General features: G+C 44.3%; 2 protein-coding genes across 3 annotated transcripts; one reads left to right on the top strand and one right to left on the bottom strand.

The window, feature by feature from the left end:
* Positions 1–47: 47 nt before the first annotated feature.
* On the top strand, positions 48–5,525 carry LOC143511003 (sulfotransferase 1B1-like). Its single transcript, XM_077000966.1, has 7 exons — positions 48–343; positions 736–864; positions 1,515–1,612; positions 1,812–1,938; positions 3,214–3,308; positions 3,439–3,619; positions 4,359–5,525. The coding sequence occupies exons 1-7, from the start codon at positions 184–186 to the stop codon at positions 4,469–4,471; spliced, it is 903 nt and encodes a 300-aa protein (XP_076857081.1). The 5' UTR covers positions 48–183; the 3' UTR covers positions 4,472–5,525.
* A 1,191-nt stretch (positions 5,526–6,716) lies between these two features.
* atp2a1l (ATPase sarcoplasmic/endoplasmic reticulum Ca2+ transporting 1, like) lies at positions 6,717–19,107 on the bottom strand. Of its 2 annotated transcripts, XM_077000959.1 has the most exons (24): positions 18,809–19,107; positions 17,539–17,556; positions 17,180–17,262; positions 15,421–15,525; positions 15,022–15,160; positions 14,005–14,085; positions 13,708–13,793; positions 13,158–13,455; positions 12,677–12,843; positions 12,292–12,380; positions 12,013–12,115; positions 11,640–11,771; positions 11,366–11,482; positions 10,912–11,130; positions 10,702–10,813; positions 10,365–10,588; positions 9,968–10,188; positions 9,643–9,845; positions 9,169–9,254; positions 8,921–9,054; positions 8,691–8,808; positions 8,464–8,581; positions 8,115–8,158; positions 6,717–7,408 (listed from the first exon to the last, which is right to left on the bottom strand). In XM_077000959.1, exons 1-23 carry the CDS (start codon positions 18,924–18,926, stop codon positions 8,154–8,156), a joined length of 2,976 nt encoding a protein of 991 aa, XP_076857074.1. In that variant the 5' UTR covers positions 18,927–19,107; the 3' UTR covers positions 6,717–7,408; positions 8,115–8,153. The 2 variants fall into 2 exon arrangements, with proteins under 2 accessions (XP_076857074.1, XP_076857073.1); XM_077000958.1 differs by lacking the exon at positions 8,115–8,158.
* Between the last annotated feature and the right edge of the window lie 6,047 nt (positions 19,108–25,154).

Here is a 25,154-nt window from a genome sequence, read left to right as displayed (position 1 = left end):
CAGCGTGTCAGCTCCAAACAGCCACTGAGGAGGTGGCAGGGGCACCGTACACTGTCCTTTAGACAGAAGCACAGAGACAAAGCACATCCAGGAGGACGAAAGGACTTGGCAAGAAGGGAGAAGACAGAAGACGAGGCTGGAGAAAGGGCTGCCTGACGGTCTACAACTGACTCTGCATGTAAGATGGAGGAGGGACTCAGTTGTGAGGAGACTTTCCATTCTTTCCCCCTGCTGGACATGCAGGGCGTTCGCCTCAGGAGCTACATCGTTGAGAACTGGAGCTCCATCTCAGCTTTCTGCCCAGATCCAACTGATCTGCTCATATGCACCTATCCTAAAGCAGGTAGAGTGTCTGCACGTAGCAGCCCATCACAGTGCAGCCTGACTGGGCCCGACTGTACTGGAGTTATTATTGCAGCTTTACAAGATTGTTATTTTTATTTATTTGAATAAAGTAAATTAATTTGCCATGGATTTTTGGACATTATCACTCCAGCATCAGACTCTGTTGAGGAAATCATATTTGCCTTTAGGCATGCAGTTTGTTTGTTACCTACAGTGATACCTTAAACCTTAAACACTGTGGGGGAGTGTAAAATTGTGTAAATTACATTTGTTTGTCAGACTGTTCTGTTAGTCGTTCATGCATCACAGCTTCACAGGTGTGTATCTTCATATAACCCCAGACATGTACCTCTTACCACAGTGCAATCAATTGGCTGTCCTGTGCTTTAGGTACTACTTGGGCCCAAGAGATAGTGGATCTATTACTGCATAACGGAGACACAGATGTCTGTAAGAGAGCCCCTACTAACAAACGCATGCCTTTCCTGGAGATCCAGCCATATCCAAACTTACCTTCAGGTAAAGACACATGGCACCTGTCTTTTTTCTCATCACTTACCATAACCACACACTCTCTCTCTATCTCTCTTTCTCTCTCTCTCTGTATGAATAAATATTTCCTCCAGCATATGGGAACGGAAGTATTTTTTCTACTAAAGTTTACTAAAGTTCTTGAGCCCAATCCAGTGTGTTTTATTTACAGTAGTCCTAATAGTGGGTTTTCTATTTACAGCAGTCTTAAACACATCTGTGCCTGGATCTTCAGAAGTCCAAACTCAAAATCAAAACTGTTCAGTGTTTCTCATCACAGTGTTCAGTGTTACTCATTACAGTGTTCAGTTACTCATCAGTGTTTATGATTCAACAAGATATTTACTGCTTAAAACAGCTGTAATTACCTCTTTTGAAAAAAGTTAATGTAGACCAAGTTGTGTGGCTTCTATTCGATTATATGGTTATCTGAATAAGCCTAAATGGGGTACTTCAGTTTGGCTTTTGTGTTCATCATAATTCAGAAATGTTCTTAAGTTCAAGTTCTTCTTTCTTTTACATACTTAAAATGGTATCTAAATAAAGGCCATTAGTACTTTTACCGCTCTGTTAATTTTCCTGAAGAAGCAGAGTGTGTTTAAACACCTGTTGCCATCTTTAATACATCCACCCCCCAGGACTTGAGTTGCTAAAGTCCATGAAACCGCCTAGAGTCATCAAGACTCACTTACCCATACAACTGGTGCCCAAAGGATTCTGGGAAAATAAATGCAAGGTAAGCAATCGTCATGATTATCTTATTTATTTGTAAAGTAGTGAATCAAAGTATATATATTTGAAATATTAGTTATATTATATTAGTTATATTAATATTAGTTATTATTGAGGTTCCCTTAAACCTCTAACCTAATAATGAAACATTTAGACAGGTCTAAAAAAGTGTTGCCTTCAGGAAGCAACTGTTCTTTTCTTAGGTTATTTATGTAGCTCGAAATGCAAAGGACAATCTGGTCAGCTACTACCACTTTGACTGCATGAATCGACTTCAGCCACAGACAGGGTCCTGGGAGGAATACATCCACAAGTTCATGACGGGAAATTGTAAGATTCGAATCAAAATAAAAATTGGGGATTCCATCAGTTCTGGTGAGACAGGCATGTTTACATTTGCCCTTTTAGCCAGAGGACGAACTCTGCTGGCATGGAACTCTCAGCCTCACGATCCACCTGGTTGAAGATTCAGTGTCCAAGTTAAACTTTTACATCAAGTACTCACTCCAGGGGTTTATGTATAGCCATTCATCTTGTGTTGCTAACACTAACACTGAACACATTAACACGGTCAGGGAGGCTCCTATGAAGCGCTTGTGAGGTCGTGGGTCCTTAGAAGCTCATTCTGAGTGAGTGAGTGGGCTGATTCCAGTCTGAACCTTTACTGGTCTGGCACAGTGTCTCTTTGGAGTTGCGTTTGTAAGGTGGCTTCTATTTTTAATCTACACGAAGTGTCTCTCAGCTCAGCCAGATGAATGACGATGTGTGTGTGTAGTCACGACAGCTGTAATGGCTGGTTAATAGCAGTTCCCACATGATAAATTTCTACTTGGCAGGACATAACATTCCTGACTCCTGAAGTGTTTATGGATCCATTTTGCATGGAGAGCAACATGATTTCCCACTATCCAGGTGTACTCCATATTATATCAATGTTATTCTGATCACTACAAGTTCTCAAAAAAAAAAAAAACACCTAAAACCCTGAAGGAGGACAACATAAAAATCAACCATAAATCCAGTGGCTAGGGCTAGACTACCACACCCCTGCTCCACTGGCTAGGGCTAGACTACCACACTCCCTGCAAGGAAAAGGAAAACCATCAAACCCTCATAAAACCATCACACCAAAATGGCAATTTAATAAAGTTTAACAATCTATACCTGCAAGGTTAACAACTCTCAATCATCAGCATCCCATACTCATACACCAAAAAGAAGAAATCTTGAAGTCTCTTTAATAAAAAACATTAATCAAAACTAAAAACCAATTAAAATCTCTCCATCTGATGAACTACACATGCAATACCACTTACATATGAAACTCAGCCTTGTGTTAATGATAAGTTGTTAGACCACACCCATAAAGCTGCATCTGGAACAACCAATTCATCCAAACCACACACTCTCTCTCTATCTCTCTTTCTCTCTCTCTCTGCAGCTTCAGGTAATCTAACAGACAGCCTGTTCCCTTCATCAGACAGTCTGCTCCCTTTATCAGACAGCCTGTTCCATCATCAGACAGTCTAGTCCCTCTTTTACATATGACATTTGCTGTGCTTAACCTTTTAATACAGCTGTTTGTTGGTTCTGATGTGTCTTCAGTGGGATGGGGCTCGTGGTACGACCATGTGAAAGGTTACTGGAAGTACAGAGAGGAGCGAAACATCCTCTACCTGTTCTTTGAGGACATGAAGGAGGTGCGACATGGGTGCTGCAGTTATCACAGGAGTTACATAACCATGTTGAATATCAGAGTAATATAACCATACTGATATTCAGAACTATCAGAGCTGGACTCAGTCTCATTGTTTGAACCCTTCCCTACAGAACCCGCGGCGGGAGGTGGAGCGGATCATGTGCTATCTGGACTTGTCGCTAGCTGATGATGTCATCGACAAGATTGTGCAGTTCACATCCTTCAGGGTCATGAAGGATAATCCCATGACCAACTACACATTTATCCCCCCATCAATTTTGGACCAATCTGTCTCATCTTTCATGAGAAAAGGTTTGAAAGCATTATGACAGTCATTCTATATAGCATGTAGCATGTTATAATTAAATTAGCTTTCTCATAGAAAACTCATTATGAGACATGTTAAGTCAGTCTTCCAGACAACATCTATAAAAGGGTGACAAAGTGTGTTAAAGAGTGATAAAGGGTGTACCAATCATTTTACAGTATATGATGAGGGCTGTGAGCCAGTACTAGCACAAAAGTGGACAAGTTACTAATCACAATTGTAAAGTGCCACTTACCACAGAAGAGCAGTGACAGTGCAAACAGCCTGTTACTCATTCAGTTGACACATAGTTAACATTCCACCAAAGCCAGATTCAGTATCCTTGACAATAATAATAAACCCTTCAAACATTCACACCTGCTCATTTTAACTCTGGCAAAACTTTATCATGTCCACCAGTACTCTGTTCAGGGAAAGAGACTAAATGATTCAAGTCACCCTGACCACTGGACACACGTTTGTGCTAACCATCCTACAGTAACGACCAATGTGTATTAAATTCCTGAACACCTAAATGTCCTAAAGTGATCTTGACGTGATGGTTAGTGTCTTTATCCTGAGGTCTTTGGTTGGTGTCTTTAATGGTAGCCTACCTGAGATGTTATAGCTATCTTCAGTGCTAGTCTTCTGGTGCATGTTACACTGTTCTATCAGAGCAGAGTTAAAGTCCATGCTTTACCAGAACAGAATGTTGTTCATGATTACTGTCTGTGTCTCACACAGGAGAGGTTGGAGATTGGGCCAATCATTTCACAGCAGCTCAATCCCAAATGTTTGATGAGGACTACGCCAAGCAAATGGCAGATGTGGACATTCCCTTTCGCACCACCATATAAAGACTTGTACCAAAACAGCTCCTTGGCCAACCACAGGACATATCTGACTTTGATATCACAGTAAACCATACTGTACAGTAAAAGTGTCATTATCTTTTTGAGTGGGACTCCTGCAAGAAGCATTAATTATAGATTCATTCTTAAATGATGCTGGTAACTGGGGGGACCAGGGGAGTCAGGGATCCTCTGTGATAATACCCACGGTGCACCATCTCCCGTCATCACCGATATCTCTGGGTATGACACCGCAGTAGTCAGAGATGGACACGCACGCAATAGAGAGCTGGAAGTATCATCAGCTTGGCTAGTCTCCTCTATGCTAACCATACAAACAAGAGGTACACAAACAGAACAGACCAATCAAACAACTCAGACTACTAAATAGTAAGTACAAATAAACAACCCGATGTAATCACACAAATAAATTCAATACAGAGACAGGGAACTAGCGCTAAAAAGCAAACTTAACTAGAGACCTTTAACACGAAACCAAACATACAAGTACAAACCATGAATTACGGAATACTAACAGAACCGCGCCAAAGAACACAGAGTTCCAGAAGAGTGGATAAACACATCAGCAACACTCACATAGCCACAATGACCCACACAGAAACACAGGAAACCAGAAACTACATACCAAACGATAATCCAAAACAAACTAGAAACAGCTGAAACAAAAAAGGGAAGGAAAACAATCTTGTTGTGACGGACAGTAGGGGTGGAACCAAGCTTGACACTGGGCCCTTTCAATTTAGTCATGTGCTCCATGATTTTTGGTAAATATAATTTTTCTTTATTATTATTTAATTATATGGTACACGAAGGATTTACTTAATGCTATACAGTTTTCTTGGACATATTTGAATTATCCTGAACAGAGCACTTCATTCTGCATACATGTAAAAGTCTGTTTTTTCTTGTTTCTTCTGTTTTTTCTTGTCTTTCTTTTGTTCATTTTTCTGCGAAAAACATTTATGCATAGCTGCATACTCTATCATATTAGGATAAATCTATATATGTATGTGCAACAATATAAATGTTAGATTATTGACTGCATTGATTCCTTGTCCCAACACTGCAAATTGCAATTATATGCTAACATATAGTTATATTCTCATAAGACTATGTTGATGGAGTTTGTTGCATGTGATCAAATTTGAAAATTTACACAATGTAGCGAAGATAGCAGAGAGCAGGATTAGCAGATTAGAGAGAAACCGAAGCAAAAACAAAACCAAATGGCTAACTAAGGAAATGGAATGGACAGAATGGAACTGTAAGAACCCCAGGGAACAGTAAGATGATTAAGGGTTTATTTTTCATACTGAAATTCTGTCTAGGTTTTCTTTTGCCATGCCACTATGACACCTCTGTTATAGAAGATAAAAGGAGAGAGAATCAGTAACATCAGTAGATGTGCAGACTAACGTAAACACAGAGAACTCTGACACCACGGTCCTGGAGGTTCTTTATTACCAAAGGTGGACATTCCAGGTTCAGAAAGTAAAAGTCCTCACCAAAATTTTTCGTGGATTGTGTTGATTCCACTAATTCTACCTGGCTTGCACGAATTAGAAAATCCAGCAAGCTTGAATAAAATCCTGGGAAGGAGTTTTACTTTCTGAATCTGGAATGTCCACATTTGATTTCAGTGAATCGTGTGCATGTGTCATGATGGGATGACATAGTTGTACCTTGACTAAAACGTCTCCCAGCCTATTGCATGCACGCGCGCGCGCACACACACACACACACACACACACCTGCCCCATTTCCCAGCCTATTGCGTACGCACACACACACACACACACACACACACACACACACACACACACACCCCAAAGCAGTTTATATAGAATCCTTCATAAAATCATGAACATGACATTCCTGCATCATTAGTTGTGCAAAAGTTGCTGGTGACTGCTGGTAATTCAGTTGCTTCATAAACTCAGAGAAGACAATACCACACGTGGACATTGAACGGCAGATCGCCCCCTGTTGTTTTTGATCAAAACAGCATGAACGACACGGGAGGCGCTTTGCACTATGTATCTGTCTTCAGACAATTAGTGGGGAAGGAACAGAAATAACACCCAACATGGGGATGGTGTAGTGCACATGACCCCTGATCCCAGTGACACAGAGATCCAGAGTCTAGTGTGGTAGTTCAGTTGTGGTGTATATACACCTACACACATACAGGTAATGTGCCTGAGCTGAGACCAAACATTTGCTCCATAAATGCTTTGTCTTATTATTTTAATAAAAAACAAGCCCATAGTGAAATGGCTATGCTCCACGTGTGGTTGGAGCAGGCCACAAAACCATCTAAGGCAACATTATTGTCACAGATTATAGTCACAGATTAGTTACAAAGAAGTAGAGGAAGCGTTCCAAAAGAGATAAATAACTACACAGAGAATCAGACGAGCTGGTGGTGTAACCCGTGGGAAAGTGCACAGCTAACACCCAAGATAACGCTAACAGGGCTAGCATTAGGACTGCTTTAACTAAAACCACTTATTTACCACGAGGAGAAAGCTGATGCACAAATACAAGAAAAGACAAGCCAGGAGAGTTTACAAGTTTAACAAAAAATGTAGCTTTAATACATTTATAATTAGCTTTAAGAATAAAATTATTTAGCATTAGAACACTAATTTGGAACCTTTGTATCTATATTAATTTAATCACGTTCCACAAACAGAGATGTTGTTGTTGTTGTTGTTTTTTGTTGTTTTGTTCTTTCAGTCAGTTTTATAGATTTTTTTGGTGATTTTCCTGCTTTTTCTCCTCTCTCTTGATGAACTCAGAGGGTCTCCTCTGTTTCTCAGTGTGATCCCATGCGTCTTCTCTATCTGGCTTTTTTTTTGCTCATCATTGTCTCTCCTTCTCTCACGTCTTTATCCATTGCCTCTAGCTTTCACTGTTTACCTGAATGGAGAGAAATTACAGTAGTGTTTATTCAGCCTACAGCAGTGGTCATTCAGCCTACAGCAGTGTTCATTCAGTATACAGCAGGTTTCATTCAGCCTACAGCAGGTTTCATTCAGCCTACAGCAGGGTTCATTCGGAATGCAAGCACACTACAGGAAGGCTCTCAGACAGCCTCAGACAGGTGAGCAGAGATGGCTCTAGCAGACTAAACCCTGGAGAAGTAAAATACTGCTACTTCAATAAAATAAAGAACCCAGAGAAACAAAGGCAGCCTCTACCAAAGAGCAGCATGTGTAGGTAAGGAAAAAGGGATCAGGTAAGAAAAAGTACTCAGACACTGTGGGAGTGGAATGTGATTACTTAGTCCAGGCAGCATCTACAAGCAAGAACTGACATTTCTGTGCTAGCTGTTCTTATATTTCAGTGATAGTTTTGGTCTAAAATAAAATGCAAAGCATTGCACATATGAATAACAGAACTGTAACTGAGGCAAATATGTGTTCAGCAAAGAGCAACATGAATGAATAAAAAATTTGAGTGGCTACAATATGGACAATCAACATTCCCAACCACCTCATTATCTCTCTCTCATACACACACACACACACACACACACACACACACACACACACACACACACACACACACAAACACACACACACACATACACATGGAGGTTGAGTAAAATGGTTGTGGTGGGTACCTTTCTTTTGTTACGTGGTAACTGGGGGAGGGAACTGGTTTAGGCTGGAAGTGAATAGAAGACGTTAGTGAAGGATGAAATGTGGCATGAAGAGGTGAGTGAATGTTGTCAATGAGGAAGACAGATAGACAGTCTTTAGTCAGTGAGTCAACAGGGAATTATTAAACCAAATTAGTTTCGAGATAATATTATTCAGTTACACAAATCATCAGTTTAACAATCAATGGATTAATCTACTAATTAATCTATTAATCAAAATTAATCTAAGTTTAACTTAGATTAATCTATTAATCCAGGTACTACCATTCAGTCTGTTTTGTTTTGTTTACACCAATCTCGCTGGCCTTACCCTCCAAGTAGTTGCGGGCAACAAACTTCAACACCTCGTCAATGAGGATGACGGGGAAAGAGAGCTTCAACACCACCAACCACTGTTCAACGTTCAGGTGAGTCAGCTTGAAGACCATCTGCAGGGCGGTAGGTACACAGAGTGTCACTGCACAAGAGCATGTTGGTGTCCTGACTCAAGACTTGGAGAGGAAAAAGTGGAAAGGTGGAGTCAGTGGTGTGGCTTACGGGCAAGGGGTCCACGTAGATAATCATGAAGTGAAGAGACATGGAGAGGGTCATGGCGGCCAGGAGCCAGCCGTTACTCCATGGGGGCATGCGCACCAGGGACTGGTTCTCAGACAAGCTGGAGAGGACACAAACAAAGGGCCCATAGTTTAGTGTGAGATGGCAAACAACGAAAGGGGGTGGTGCCCCCTGAGTGGCAGCCCAAGGGCGAGTGTGGGAGGGGCCCTGACCTGTTGAGGGCGTTACACATCTCAATGGTGACCAGCACGGACAGGGCCATGGTCATGGGAGGGGCAGCCTCGAACACCTCACAGTCGATGCCGGTGAAGTCCTCATTCTCACCATGGCACTGCATGAAGTGGGACTGCCAGGCAACGGAGGACACAGAAGTGAAGACCGGTCACGCAGGACATGTCCCGGCAGCTCTTGGGCTACTGGGGACGTCCACCATGGCACGGCGGCAGAGACGAGCACTCACCAGCTGGTAGTAGGTGACCCCGGGACCTTCCTCGTCATACAGGAACCAGTAGGCAGCAGCACCCACAGTGGCAGCGCCCACATATCCTGTCCAGAGGGGAGATCTGGGTTTGGCATGGAGCCTTCTAGGCTGGCAGAGAGCGACTCAGCCACAAACCAAGAGAGAAATGTCCTGCTCACCGGAAGACCAGTGGACCTCTTGTGGACTACTAACCACGGACGGCCGTATCATCTGGGGAAATCTGGGATTCAGGCTGTGATTTAGTGTGGGGTTCAGTCTAGGGTTTAGATTGGGCTTCGGTGTAGGGTTTAAATTGGGTTTTAGTCTAGGGTTTAGATTGGGGTCCAGTGTAGGGTTTAGTCTGGGGTTCCATCTAGGGTTTAGATTGGGGTCCAGTCAAGGGTTTAGTCTGGGGTTCAGTTAGCCATAGCCCTTCCTCTGTAGCAGCTGATACATTCATCAATCAACACTCACCTCCAATAGCCAGGTATCTGAAGAAGAGCCAGCCAGAGATGAGGGGCTCCTTCGGGGATCGGGGGTGCTTGCCCATGATGTCCAGGTCGGGGGGGTTGAAGCCCAGGGCAGTGGCAGGAAGACCATCAGTGACCAGGTTCACCCACAGGAGCTGTACTGGGATCAGAGCCTCGGGCAGGCCGAGAGCAGCGGTCAGGAAGATACTGTGGGATCAGCCAGGAGAAGAGAAGGAAACAGCAAGGGACACCGTGTTAGTCACACCACCCAAACCATCCAGCCAACAGCACATGAGCCCCGTGGGCGGCATCAGAGCGCAGATCCTCACCACACCACCTCGCCCACGTTGGAGGAGATGAGGTAGCGGATGAACTGCTTCATGTTGTTGTAGATGGCGCGGCCCTCTTCCACAGCCGCCACGATGGAGGAGAAGTTGTCGTCTGCCAGGACCATCTCAGAGGCTGACTTGGCAACAGCAGTGCCAGAGCCCATGGCGATGCCAATCTCCGCCTTCTTCAGGGCGGGGGCATCGTTTACACCATCACCAGTCTGATTGGAGGAGAGGGCAAGAGTGCATAACAAAAATATAAAGTCTATATATTAGAATAATAGATGTGGTTTGTTGCTCCTAACACACTTGATTCAATCCTTCCAATAAACGTTTTATGGGTTTAAAATGTGAGTGCAGGTTCCTCTAAGGCTGGGAAACTCTGTGTGTGTCTCACCATGGCAGTGATCTCATCGTAGCCCTGCAGGTACTCCACGATCTTGGACTTGTGGGATGGCTCTACACGGGCGAAGCAGCAAGCCCGGGTCACAGCCTCGCTCTGCTCAGCGCGGGACAGGTCGTCGAACTCTCGGCCGGTGAAGGCCCTGCCTGTCACATCCTCATCCTCGCCGAAGATGCCGATGCGACGGCAGATGGCGACGGCGGTGCCTTTGTTGTCACCTGCGGGTGACGGTTTGAGGCTTTTAGTGGGTGGAGTTTACAATGCACCTGAGGGTGCGTTAGCAGCAGTGCACAGAAGGAGAAGGAAGAAGAAGAGGAGGAAGAACGTGTACCGGTGATCATGATGACACGGATGCCAGCGTCCCTGCACAGTTGAATTGAGCCAGTGACCTCTTTACGAGGGGGGTCCAGCATACCCACGCAGCCAACGAAGGTCAGGTCAGTCTGGGGCAGAAAAAAACTACCTTTAAAATCGTGCATTGCTGCAGTAGTGTCTGGGGTTAAAACAGATCTGGTGTTTCTGAAGGCCCTGGCTGCTACACCTCGTAGTCGACAAACTTGGTGGAGTCATCAAGGTTCATCTCCTCAACTTTCAGTGGGGTGTCACGGGTGGCCAGGGCTAGACAACGCAGGGTGTCACGGCCAGTACCCCACTCCTTAATGATGGCCAAGATTTTATCCTTAATGGGGCCGGTCAGGGGCACACGGGTGGAGCCCACACGCACATAAGCGCACCTGTCAATCACACCCTCAGGGGCTCCCTATTGGTGAGATCAGAGAAAGAGGCAGAGTTAGCGCAAGGGAGATAACAAAGCTGTGTTGCAGATGATAGCAGGGAGCGTGGAGATGGTAATGTTATGACAAAGGAAAGAGAAGACGAGAGAAAACAATGGAAAAGGAAAAATTAAGAGAGGAAGACTGAGATATTAAAACACAGAGAATGCCTGTGAGAGAGAGAGAGAGAAAGACAGAGAGAGAGAGAAAGGGTTAGCACACCTTCACAAACATCTTGCTGCCGCTGTCGCCCTTGGTGGGTGTGCAGTAAACAGACATGGATTTCCTGTCGCGGGAGAACTCCAGGGTGAAGTTCTTCTTCATGAGCTGCTTCACCACCTGAGGAACAGAGAGAAGAGTCTTCAGCAGCACATCCCAGATCCCCAACAGCAGCTGCCACTACCCATCTGCTCACAGGTACTCAAGAGGGTCTTAAAGTGCAGGGGCGGGGCCTGGGACTGATGGGGCCTACGGTCAGAGGGAGGTGGTAACTCACACTGCAGCAGGCGTTGGCTCTCTCAACACAGCTCAGGTTCTTCACGCTGGTCTTGAAGACATTCATCTTCTCGACCAGGCAGCACAGGGCGGTCTCAGTGGCCTCGCCCACCTTCTCATAGATCTTCTTAGACTGGAAGGTGCACGGGGGGGTCGAAGGTCAAAACATCATTACAGTTCTGTCTCATAGCTGACCACATAGTGGAAGCTATGTGATCTGTAATGTTACTATATCAAGGAAATCTTATTTTACTATGCAGGTAAAGTAGAGTTCTTAGTTTATCTGGTGTTTATCTAGTGTTTATCTGGAAATAAGTGATGGATGCTGGTAGAGATGGAGCATGTCTGCAGAAAGTCATATGCATGTCAGTCACCTCATTGTAGTCCAGGGAGGAGTCATTGCACAAGGCACAGATAGTGGCCAGCTCAACCAGGCCGTCGTATTGGCTGCAGTCAACCTTAGCTCCTCCCCTCGTGCTGAGAAAACAAAAATAAATCTTTCACTCATGTAATTGTTGGTAAACTTGTGGTTGGTCAGTGTGAGTTGGTTTGGGTATGAGTCAGGGATAGAATGTGTGTGTGTGTGTGTGTGTGTGTGTGTGTGTGTGTGTGTGTGTGTGTGTGTGTGTGTGTGTGTGTGTGTGTATACGTACACCTCTCCCTCAGGAGTATACTTGGAGCCAGAGATATCAAAGCAGTCCAGGTGGACATTATCACCATCTACTTTATCAATGATGAACATCTGTTGACATACAAAGGTTATATAACAGCAAGCCTTACAAAGATATAAGCAGAATCAGTGATATCGCTGCAAAATCACACTCATTTTTCAAAAGTAGCTCTACAAAATATTTCCCATGTCTGTGCATATTTTATCACTGGTGTTTTATAACTGGTGTTTAATAACTGGTATTTTATTACTCATGTTTTATTACTCGTGTTGTATTACTGGTATTTTAAACGTGGCATGTTATGAGTGGCGTTTTATGACTGGTGTTTTATTACTGGTGCTTAATTAGTGGCCAGTGTCTTACTCGCCTTGGTCACACACATCTGGTTGGTGGTGAGGGTGCCAGTCTTGTCGGAGCAGATGACAGAGGTGCAGCCCAGCGTCTCCACGGAGGGCAGCGAACGCACGATGGCGTTCTTCTTGGCCATACGGCGTGTGCCCAGAGCCAGACAGGTGGTGATGACGGCGGGCAGACCTGGTGAGAGAAGAGCGCCCGCCTGAATCTGCCGTGGGCACTGGCACAGCTTCATCCTCCTCCGGTTCCACACCACACGTCTAAACTCTGTCCTGATCTTCGTTCATTTTGTAAAATTACATGCGCTCATTTTTTAAGCGGTCTCCTAGTGAAGTTCAGCAAACACCTCGTCCAAAATGGAAAAGCTCAGTGTTAAAGTTACTTATTCTAGTGCATACAGGACTGTTGTACTACTCAGAAGACAATAACAAGCATTTGTCATGTGATCACGCAGATGCCTGATTGGCTGCTAGCTGATTCCTGTGAACTCTCACCCTCGGGGATGGCGGCCACAGCCAAGGCGACGGCGATCTTGAAGTAGTAGACGGCGCCACGGATCCAGGAGCCGCCATGGACGGGATCGTTGAAGTGTCCGATGTTGATCATCCACACGGCCACACAGATGAGTGAGATGACCTTGGAGAGCTGCTCGCCAAACTCATCCAGCTTCTGCTGCAGGGGTGTCTTCTCCTGCTCTGTGGCAGCCATCTGGTCACGGATCTTTCCGATCTCTGTGGAGACGCCAGTGGCAATGCAAATGCCAACGGCTTTGCCGGCAGCGATGTTGGTACCCTAGAGACGAGGAGAGAAGGGGGAACTGGGATGAAGGAGGAAAACCCAGCATGGATGGATGAGTGGATGGACAGTCGGATGGATGGATGGATGGATGGATGGACAGATAGACGGACAGATTGATGGATAGATAGATGGATGGATGGACAGAGACAGACAGACGGATTGATGGATGGATGGATGGATGGATGGATGAATGAATGTATGGACGGTTGGATGGATTGATGGATAGACGGATATATGGAAACTCACAGAGAAAAGCATGTTCTTCTTGTCCTGGTTGACAGCTCTGGGATCAGGGACGGCATCAGTGTGCTTGATCACACTGACTGACTCACCTGCACAAGACCATGATAAAACAACAAAATTTTTATAAATGATCAATAATCAAGAGTCAACTGATAACTCTTGATAATTTTCAAGAGTGATCAGTTGACTCCTAAACTATGATTTGTCAATTAAATATTTTCTAAAGGTCATTAATCCTAGTTTTTGTCTAAGCTCATTATTAGATGTTATGTTTGATACTGTGTTAAAATTGATACCAACCAGTAAGGATAGACTGGTCAACACGCAGGGTGGTGGAACGGATACCAATAATCCTGATGTCAGCAGGAACCTTGTCACCAACTGGGGGCCACAACAAAAACAACAGTGAGACAATTTTAATAAATTTTTTGGTGTACAACCAGTTTTTTAGTAAAGGTAAAGTTAATGAGTTTTTTTCAAGGAAATGTTATGAGTCTATTGTAGAGAACGGGACCACATGGGCTTCACAGCTAGGACACCCATCTCAGTGGACCGAACAGTAGCAGCAGGTGTTCCAGCAGTAGTCACACTCCAGATTTAGGTTTCCCTATCTCAGCATGTTCTCACAGCCCTCGACGTCACAGTTATCGTGCCCTTGCCACTGCCTTTAAATAGCACCACTGGCACATGCTCTGCTAACACACTATCATCACACAGGCGTCTTGCTATCAAGAGTGGCACACGCCTGTTAACACACTAACATCATACAGGTGTCCTGCTAGCGAAACTGGCACAAGCTCTAATAGCACACTACATGCTAGATTCATACATGCCTCCTCCTAGTGTCAAAACCACGCTCTGTTAGCAAGCTGACATGCTAACATCATACAGGCCTCCTAGTGACACTGGCAAACTCTCTGTTAGCAAGCTAACATGCTAGCATTTTACAGGCCTCCTCCTAGCTGCAGCAGATGGCAAATTTTATTCAGAAAACTTTCTATTCTTATCTATTCTGCTTTTTCTATTCTATTTACTGTTCTTTTATGTTCTGACAAAAAATGAGAAATTTTCGAGTGAAATATTCTTAATTCTGAAATATATGAAATTCTTAATGGTCACCACATTAAGTGTTCTCTCACATGTGAAAATTCAGTCAATATTCTTATTCCTATGCAGGAAGTTTCTTATTAGGATGCAAGTACTTAAAATTCAGGCATGTATGGAGGGGCAGAGAATATGAGAAAGAAAGGAGAGAGAGAAAGAGAGAGTGGAGACAGGGCGAGGTTGGGGGAGGAGAAGTTGGAGGTGTCGTCTCACCTGACACCTCCACAAGGTCTCCTGGCACGATCTCCCTGGCCTTGATCCTCTGCACACTCTTTCTGTCAGATCGGTAGACTTTGCCCATCTCGGGTTCATACTCCTTCAGAGCCTCGATGGCGCTCTCAGCATTACGTTCCTACAACCAAAACAGTGGGAGATAATACACACCACACACCCTGTCAAACGCAGCATGGGCCCTGTAACACATACGTGGACATGCATCAGACTGAACGTGTCAGCTCAGACATGATAGAACTGTGACGAAGTGTCTTTCACCCCCTTGACGGTAAATTGAAAGTTCTATTCAGGACCACACATCAGATTTGCGTGTTTCAGAGCGGTACAGACTGACATGCCTTGTGTGATGTCGGAGTGTGTGTATGCCACACTACTGACCTGCCACACTCCTACGACGGCATTGGCGATGAGGATGAGGAGAATGACGAAGGGCTCGACGAAGGCAGTGACGGTCTCCTCACCTTCCTCAAACCAGGCCAGCACCTGTGGGATGCCAGACCCGGGATCACGACCCAGAGATGCATTTAGTTCACAAGAGCCACAAATACTGTTTGAGATTAACTGCTAATGAAAATGGTGTTTCTACATCATTAAATGAGTTATTAAATTCTAAATATATGAAGGTTCTAGAACTATTAAAAGCTGGAGATATGCGAGTGCTAGAATGGTCCCAGTGGTCACAAGGCTGTTGCCACATTTCTGTTGTGAAACACACCTAACGCAGGTGGTAATACATATTGAAAACATCATTTCACAACATTGTTGCATAACACTGCTAGATTTTATGTGTCTGAAACTTGTCCTCTACCCCTCGCCACCCCTCAGAAGCCACTCTATCCTGACTTCCCCCAGTGTTGACCTTTGCTGTAAGATTAAGTTTCTCTCTGCAGCTTGAGTCTTTCTTAAAATAAAGCCCCCCCTCCAGCCTTCTTGCTCCTAGCTCCTCAGTATTCTCCTTCTAAGGCCATTGCGACAGCTGTCCAAAGCTCAGGGAGTAGTGCAGAAGCAACAGATACCCCTTCATGTCTACCCCTAACCCCTTAACAGCCCCTTCTAATACCCCCTAGCTGGGTTGCTCTGTCTACTCACAAGCCCAACCACAGCATCCCTGTTCAAAACATTTTTTAGAAGTAGCACTGGAGGACCTGTGAGTATCTGGCGATGAGCTCATCAAAAGCTGACTTGATTGGCACATAAATAAACTATGTCAGGTGTTGTCAGGCTATGGGGATTACGTTTGCCATCCTGTAGTTTGTGCCGCGTGGCACATAGCAGCTGCTTCTCCTGCTACTGAGAACCAAGCGTGTGCCACCCAGGACGTCGCACACGCACACGACCAGTGCAGCTCACGCGCAAATTGGCAAGAGAAGCATGTGCTCCGTGCCATAGATGGTAACAACGTGAGTTATGTTGGCAACAGGAGCTCAGTAATCTACACCGTGTCACCACAAACAAGTTATATGACACAAAGTTCAAAGGTTTGTTTCTAAAGAGCAGCAAGGTTCACCACCATGAGTCAAATGTATATTTTGACCACGACGCTTAATTAACACCACAAACGAATGACCCTAACGATCCCACATGACAGTCTCAGTCACTTTGACTAACTGCTCTGCAGACCACAGACAGCTTGTATAATAAAAACAGGTGCAGGATACTGTAGCTTCAGAAAGGTTATGAGATCAATACCATGACTGACCACCTGGGAAACAATGTGTGGAGTTACACCACAATAAGTGTTTCTGGGCCATCATCAATTATGAGAGTCTTAATAATTGGCACTAGATATATCATGGAAAAAGAAGAAAGCTGATCACCGCCGTACACTGCTGGGATTGTTTGGCCTGAGATTTATGACTTTTATAACTTGCTTTCACTATTTAGAACATCCTTTAATAAGTTTCTTCTGTGTAGTCAGATACTGGTGATGTCATTGTCATGCTTGTGAGCAGTAATTTGATCTGCAATGGATGATCCTTTGAACTGCATGCTCCCAATGAACTGGAGGCTCTCTGGTTTGTGTTTTTATTTATACTAGACAAACTCTCATGCTCACTGGTTTAGGTTTTGGCCTCAAACCTCTGTTCTATGTTTCTGCACAGAATGTTGTGTTTTCATCTCTTCTGCAGTGACTTACGAAACTGATGCAGGCAGCCAGCAGCAGGATTCTGACCAACAGGTCCTCAAACTGCTCAATAACCAGTTCCCAAATGGACTTTCCTGGAAGAGATAACAGGAACCATCAGAGGCAACAAACAGTTGAATATGTATCCATCATTACAGATTGAACACTTGAACAACCAGAACAGCCTAATCATTCAAGTCATACCAGAGAGATCAAAACAAAGAGATGTGTGCAGCTAGCCTGCACATTGGTTACAGTTTTTAGTTAATCAATAATTCAGAGGTGGACATTGTTTAGTCATCTTTGATATATCTTTATAATGTGACATATTTGTAATGTGTAAAAACAAACAATGAACTGTGTGTGCCTACCCTCTTCAGCTGGGAGCTCTGGAGACATCATGAAGGACAACAGGGACAGAGGAGGAGAAGGAGAAGGAGAAAGAGACAGGGTAGGTTAACATTCATTATAATGTAGTAATGTATTTTTTGCATTGATACAGTTCAATGGTCAGTATGCTTTATTAGACCTGAATCTGACTGCTGGCAAAATACCAAAGAACATAACTTGGTTGAAGTAGTAGCAAATCCTTATTCAGTCATATCAAACCCTTATTCAGTCATATCAAACCCTTATTCAGTCGTATCAAACCCTTATTCAGTCGTTTCAAACCCTTATTCAGTAGTATCAAACCCTCATTAAACAGTACCAACTCTCATTCAGTAGTATCAAACCTTTATTCAGTAGTATCAAACACTATCAAACCCTCATTCAGTAGTATGGACCCCTTATTCAGTAGTAGCAAACCCTTATTAAGTAGGACCAAATCATTCACAAGTGCAGGTGTCATATCAACTGTACCCCAGAGGAAAGTACAGGTATAAAGAAAGTCTGAGCATCTGAGGGACAGTATGACAGTGGTATATGCAGTAAGCGTGTTTATATTGTTGGATTTCACTGCTGCACTGTTGGAAAGCTTCAACAAACACTGGTTGGACTATGTGAATAATTGCACATGCTTTATTATAAATATGACTAGTATAACCCAAAAACCTATGGCACTAAAAGCTGAAAGGCCACTTTCTGACATGGTTTTGCACCAGAGGAAGACAGAATGCGTTTTCCTGACGTTCACCCCTGTGAGCTGTCGGCCCTGGACATCTCCTCCAGGGTCTTTCCTATTTGCACATCACAGTGATGCCACTCGCGTGTCTGTCCTCTAAGAGGCTCCCTCCCCCCGGACAGAAATGCCACTCAGTCTCTCTGCCTTCTCAGATCACCACACAGGGCCCCTTGGCTCACACCTGTCTCCCACTCCTCCTGCCCAGGGGCTATTTTAAAGCCCTGCTTCTCAACTTCTGATGTGCAACCTGTTGATGTCATTTTGAGCTTCACCCGAGATGTCGGGGCTTTAAGCTGTCGCTGCGCTACATCCCGCACAAACATCTGAGCTAAAGCAGAGCACCACAAGACTGCTGTCAGATTTCGCAGCAGGCAAGTCAAGGCTGCACGTCTCAATCCCATCACCACCTCCATCACCACCTCCACCTCAGCTTGTTTGCTAATGAGCTCTTTGTTGCATCCATGTCCATCCCATGGTTCACCCCTCTCCCGTTCACACCTTCATGCTCTGGGTCTCACCATTGTAGCCGAACTTGGCCAGGTTCTTCTTGACCTGGTCGGGGGTCAGACCGACGTTATCTTGGACCCCGAAGAAGGCTACAACTTCCTCGCAGGACTTGGTGTGGGCGTCCTCCATCCTGTTAGGGCTGAAGGATCTTCAGAACTGGAACGGGCTTAGTTGGATGTTTCTATCCGTATGTCTGGGTTTGTTTTGTTCTGGTCGCTCTCTGGGCCAAGAGGTCTGTCCCTCTTACTTGGACCCCCTCCTTTGTTGGAGTGCCGGACTGACAGAAAGAGCGATCGAACGCACGCCAGGGCGGCATTTTATACCGCCGCAATCTGACCTATTGGTCAGCCTGGAGCAGGGGCCACGCCCCTGGATTCCAATATGTCGGGTATGGTTCTGAGGGGTGGGGTCACGATGACTGAGATCTGGAGGAGTTGGGTTAGACTTGAACCACGATGGCTCGGGGCAGGGTGGGGGCGGCGGGGGTGGGCTGCAGGGTGGGCCGCAGGAGAAAGGCAGGGAGGAGCTGTTTTTGGAACATGCATGGTCAGTGGAATAAGGAGACAGGAGAAGGTGAGAGAGTGAGACAGAAGGGTGAAGGGGGGTGTTTGAGTGATGGCTCAACAGGCCTCTGCCCAGGAGTCCACAGAGACTAGAGCAAGAGTGCACAGGCCTGCGTTAGAAACTCTTCAGTGAGCACGTCAGGATGCAGGGTCATCCCGCAAAAAAGGTTACGCTCTCCCCCACCTGGTACGCTGTGATATAACACACCGTAATGTGGAGCGCTGAGGTGAGGAAGGAAACGAAAGGTTGTGGAGGTTGTGGGGAGACCCAGGGCGGGCAGGTGCAGAGAGCAGCTGCTCGAGGGGGTCTGAGGCCCAACGTGGAGGCAGCAGGAGTTAAAACGAGGGAACAGAGGGCAGAGGGAAAGGCATGGTGACAGAGGAGGGAGCAAGCCGGAGAGAAAGAAAAGCCAGCAAGCCAGGAATAAGACTGGGTGACGAGATAGAGAGAGAGGGAGAGAGAGGTAGAGAGAAGGAGAGATCGAAAGAGAGAGAGGGAGAGAGGAGCGATAGAAAGAGAGAGCACACACACTGAGGTGTCACTTGATCTGGGAGCCTACATAAGGAAGAGGAGGATCAGGTTTTATTTCTATTTTTTTTATTTTTTTTGTAACCGTGAGGGGACAGACCAGAAGAGTAAGAGATGACATGGTCAGGATTAGAGGTGAACCTAAAGCAGGATCTCACCAGCAAGTGCAGCCCCAGGGAGAGTGCTCACACATGCTCACACATATAGACATTTCCATATGTAGCACTCCACAGATGCGAATACAGACACTCATTCTCCTCAGGCATGAGAAACCAGATCTATAAATCCAGCATAGAGAATGATGACTTATTGATCAATGAATCCAGCACACTGAATGATGACTTACTGATCAATTAATCCAGTATACTGAATGTTGACTTACTGATCGATTAATCCAGCATATTGAATGATAACTTATTGATCAATGAATCCAGCACACCGAATGATAATTTGTTGATCAATGAATCCAGCATATTGAATGATAACTTACTGATCAATGAATCCAGCACATTGAATGATGAGTTATTGATCAGTGAATTGATATATTGAGTGACAAGTTACTGTAATAATAGCAATGTGGCTAGAGCTATGTGAAAAGTGAAAATATAAGTTAGATATCTGACACTGTTTCTGTTCTACACCATTTGTCTAAGTGCCCTGGTGTCTTTCAGTGTAGCTGGGACATTCTCCTTAGATGAATCAGTTAAGACACCCGCCCTAGATCATTCAGTTAAGACACTCTCCTTAGATCAGTCAGCTGACACTTGACATAGTTCAGTCAGATAAGAGACTCTCCTTAGATCAGTCACTTAAGACACTGCCCTTGGATCAGTCAGTTAAGTGACTCTCTTTAGATCAGTCATTTTAGACATTCTCCTTAGATCAGTCAGCTAAAACACTATCCTTAGATCAATCAGTCAAGACACTGTCCTTAGATCAGTCAATTGACACTCTCCCTAGTTCAGTCACTTTAGACATTGTCCTCAGATCAGTCAGTTAACACCGCCCTAGATCAGTCAGTTAAGACAGTGCCCTGAGATCGGTCAGTTAAGACACTCTCCTTAAATCAGTCAGCTAAGACTCTCCCTAGATCAGTCAGTGAAGTCACTCTCCCTAGATCAGTCAGTTAAGACACTCTCCTTTGATCAGTCACCTAAGACAGTGTCCTTACATCGGTCAGTTGACACTTTTCTTAGATCAGTCAAGACACTCTGCCTAGATCAGTCAGTGAAGTCACTCTCCTTAGATCAGACAGTTAAGACACTGTCCTTAGATCAGTCATTTAAGACACTCTCTCCCTAGACACTGCAAATGCCTCTGAGAAAGTATGCGCCCCTCCCCCACCCTGACCGATGGTACTGGCAGGAGTTTTTCAGCTCGACCAGTTAAGGTAGTGTAACTCCAATGAAGAGCTCAAACCCACCAATGGGAATCCCAGTGAAGACACTTGCCAACTGTGGTCAGAAGATCACAAGCACAATTCACCAAACTACACTCAGATAAATAGACAGGGAGGTGTAAAACATCATTATGACAATTGTGATTTCAGAATTTCTTGTCATATTTTTTCATCACTAGTTTTGGAAACCAGTTCCAAACAGAACTTCTGGTTCTTCACACAGACACTTTTTGTTTCAATATTTGGTTAGTTGATGCCATTATTTCAGTCTGCTTTGAAATAATTATATGGATGTAATAAAGTGATTATTACATATTCAGTACTGCTTTTGGTCCAGCTGTGGGACAAGGAACAAATTAGAATGATGAGAATTAAAAGTGCACATTCCATGACCTTTGAACCTTCATCACACTGTCTCATTAGTTGTTGTCAAGATGACGCGCCATCTGTGATTTTGGGTCAGTAGGGGTCGGGCTGTCAGTGGTTCTCTCTGAGCACCCAAGTGACATTTAATTCAATATCCCAGAGGGGTCGAATGTCCCAGCTCGCCTTGCTCCGCACCACTGTGCTCACGGCTTAAGTGTAACCCTGCCATCACATTCATCAGATCCCTGGTGCATAGTTCTGTACGCAACATGTGACCATCCTCAAAATCACACCTACCTGTCTATGATAGAAGAACTCAAAAGATTAGGTTCATCTAGATACAAATTTATGAGTAAATTTTTTATTGAATATAGTAATATTCAATATAAATATTATTCAATATAAAAAATATAAAACACAGCATAAAGCATAAAATGTAAAACATAAAAAAATTTAAAGGAGTTCCTCAAAGATCAGGTTTGGTCCAATCTGTCTTCTTGGTCTTGGACTGATCGTGGGGGGATTTACAAAGTGACCATTTGCACTGAAAGTGACTGTGTGTATCTAACATTAGGATATCCAGACAGAGTATCTCCCTGAGAGGTATTTCAACGGTACAAGTGGCCTTTGCTGCAGTGTATTGGTGTCACGGCTGGCTGGTTGTCTCTCTTCCTCCTTATGCAACGCTGTTCTGTTTCTTGTACTTATCCTACAGTGCATGAGTGCCGTGACCAGCTTGGCACTCTTACAACTCTTACAAGGCTTTAACACACCGTCCTCAACCCCCCCCAACTCCAAACTCCCCACTTCACCTCACCCCCCTCTCCGACCCCCCCCCCCCCACCTGCACTCTGAGGCGTAGTAGGCCACTCATAGTGACATGGTTCACACAGCTGATTTTCAGTATTTACTGATTCGTTGACTGTTGAGAAAGGTAATAAATGGCAACCTTTAAACCTGTGTGCATTTGTGATTTGTGATATACACTACCATGCAAAAACCTTAGATTACATTTAGATTTGTTGTTTTAGCAAAGGTAATGTCTATGTATAATTATGTCTCTGTCTCCTTATTAGACTACAACTACAATAGTAATAGCAGGAAAATGTAATGATGACCTCTGGGAAGGAATCACTCTAATGTAGAACTGAAAGAGGTCTGGTATAATATACAAGTAAAAATTCGTAACTTCTTCAGCAAACTCTTCCCAAGAGACATTTACCTGTGGATCCATTTACATCCCTGTGTATATATTTCCTGTATTTTCTGTTTGTATCTTAAAGACTGAGAAATAATTATATATGGACACTATACCACTGTTAACAGCAAATCTAATGGTGGATTAAGACATAGTACTGTAAAAAAGTACTTTACTTAAAAGAAAAAAAAGAAGCTGAATGAAGTCAGTTTAGCTCTACTTAGCCCACTGTGTTTAGCGAGCATATTTACACACCGGCAGACAGGAGTATTATGCATTTAACGGGTGCTGTAGTAGCTCCAGCATAAGGCTCAGGAGAACCCTCCCAGACAGCCGCTGACAGTTGTGTCCGCAGCAAAGCCAAAAATAACCTAAGACATGCAGTGCGATGGAGAGTAGATTTCACGCTACCGATTCACACCACCTAATTATGGGACGCATCCAAAATATGCTTCTCCAATACACAGTGCTTCAATACACCACTTAAAAAGACACTGCATTCATTTAGCAGTCTCTCACTAAATAACTTAAAGCATGTCAGTAGTTAGTTCAGTTACAGAGAATATGTTCAGATTTCCTGTTTTTTACATGAGTTTTATAAGCTTCCAGCATAACCGCAACATTGTTTAGTAAAAGTGTGCCCATATGCACAGGCCCAATTCCCAGGTGGCCCAGTGTTCAAACCAGTTCTACCGCTGTTACAGGGTCTACTTCTGAAGACCATGTTACAGGGTCTACTTCTGAAGACCATGTTACAGGGCCTACTTCTGAAGATCATGTTACAGAGTCTACTTCTGGAGACCATATTACAGGTTCTTCTTATGAAGACCATGTTACCATCTCCACCTCATCCCTATAATTGCTCTTATAGTCTCTGAAGACTGTGTTACAAGCTCTAGCTCTAAAGACTATCTGCTCTTTGTTTTAGCACATTGCAGTGAATTAAGCAACTTTTCTTTATATACAACAGCGGGGGTTCATCATAGTTTCAGCCCTAATGTTGGCTTATTCCAATGGACAAATCACACAATACCTTAAAGTAATTCAAAAAAGTAATTTGAAGTCAAAGAATTACTGTTACAGCAACAGCTGTGAGAGCTAAAATGGACTCTTATGCAAACGTCTTTAACTGTCAGGATGGTTATGAATGGACATCTTAAAAGCTCAGGATACTTGAGACATGACCACCATTTTTCATGCCATAAATCTTCACTTACAATCTTGAACTCCCTCAGATGCCACCACCAGTGCGGGACTAGAAATTAACTGTGGAGTGTAGGGGAACGGTAGAGGGTGGGGGAACGGTGGAAGGTAGGAGAACAGTGGTGGGTTCGGGAACAGTGGAGGATATGGGAACAATAGAGGATATGAGAACAGTACAGGGTAGAGGAATAGTAGAGGGTATGGTAACAGTGGAGGGTATTTGGAACAGTAGATGATATGGGAACAGTAGAGGATATGAGAACAATAGAGGATATGAGAACAGTAGAGGGTAGAGGAATAGTGGAGGATATGGGAACAGTGGAGGGTATTTGGAACAGTAGATGATATGGGAACAGTAGAGGATATGAGAACAGTACAGGGTAGAGGAATAGTAGAGGGTATGGTAACAGTAGATGATATGGGAACAGTAGAGGGTAGGAGAACAATAGATGATATGGGAACAGTAGAGGGTATGTGAACAGTAGAGGGTAGGGGAACAGTAGAGGATATGGGAACAGTAGATGGTAGGGGAACAGTAGGTGATATGGGAACAGTAGAGGATATGGGAACAGTAGATGGTAGGGGAACAGTAGGTGATATGGGAACAGTAGAGGATATGGGAACAGTAGATGGTAGGGGAACAGTAGATGGTAGGGGAACAGTAGGTGATATGGGAACAGTAGAGGATATGGGAACAATAGATGATATGGGAACAGTAGAGGATATGGGAACAGTAGATGGTAGGGGAACAGTAGAGGATATGGGAACAGTAGATGGTAGGGGAACAGTAGAGGGTAGGGGAACAGTAGAGGATATGGGAACAGTAGAGGATATGGGAACAGTAGATGATAAGGGAACAGTAGATGGTAGGGGAACAGTAGAGGGTAGGGGAACAGTAGAGGATATGGGAACAGTAGATGACATGGGAACAGTAGATGATATGGGAACAGTAGATGATATGGGACCAGTAGAGGATAAGGGAACAGTAGAGGATATGGGAACAGTAGATGACATGGGAACAGTAGATGATATGGGAACAGTAGATGATATGGGACCAGTAGAGGATAAGGGAACAGTAGATGATATGGGAACCCCAGGT

This window comes from Brachyhypopomus gauderio, chromosome 3 (assembly GCF_052324685.1).
Source record: "Brachyhypopomus gauderio isolate BG-103 chromosome 3, BGAUD_0.2, whole genome shotgun sequence".
Classification (NCBI taxonomy): Eukaryota; Metazoa; Chordata; class Actinopteri; order Gymnotiformes; family Hypopomidae; genus Brachyhypopomus; species Brachyhypopomus gauderio.
This window is presented reverse-complemented; position numbering and strand designations above follow the sequence as displayed.

What these genes read in the sequence shown, in the direction of transcription:
- atp2a1l (XM_077000958.1), bottom strand. Translation starts at nt 18,926, where the DNA reads ATGGAGGACGCCCACACCAAGTCCTGCGAGGAAGTTGTAGCCTTCTTC. An exon ending in AGACCTTGTGGAGGTGTCAG is followed by an intron (nt 14,086 to 15,021) that starts GTGAGACGACAC and finishes TGTGGCCCCCAG; the next exon opens with TTGGTGACAAGGTTCCTGCT. An exon ending in TGTGGCCGCCATCCCCGAGG is followed by an intron (nt 12,844 to 13,157) that starts GTGAGAGTTCAC and finishes TTCTCTCACCAG; the next exon opens with GTCTGCCCGCCGTCATCACC.
- LOC143511003 (XM_077000966.1), top strand. Translation starts at nt 184, where the DNA reads ATGGAGGAGGGACTCAGTTGTGAGGAGACTTTCCATTCTTTCCCCCTG. An exon ending in CAAGTTCATGACGGGAAATT is followed by an intron (nt 1,939 to 3,213) that starts GTAAGATTCGAA and finishes ATGTGTCTTCAG; the next exon opens with TGGGATGGGGCTCGTGGTAC. An exon ending in CTCATCTTTCATGAGAAAAG is followed by an intron (nt 3,620 to 4,358) that starts GTTTGAAAGCAT and finishes TGTCTCACACAG; the next exon opens with GAGAGGTTGGAGATTGGGCC.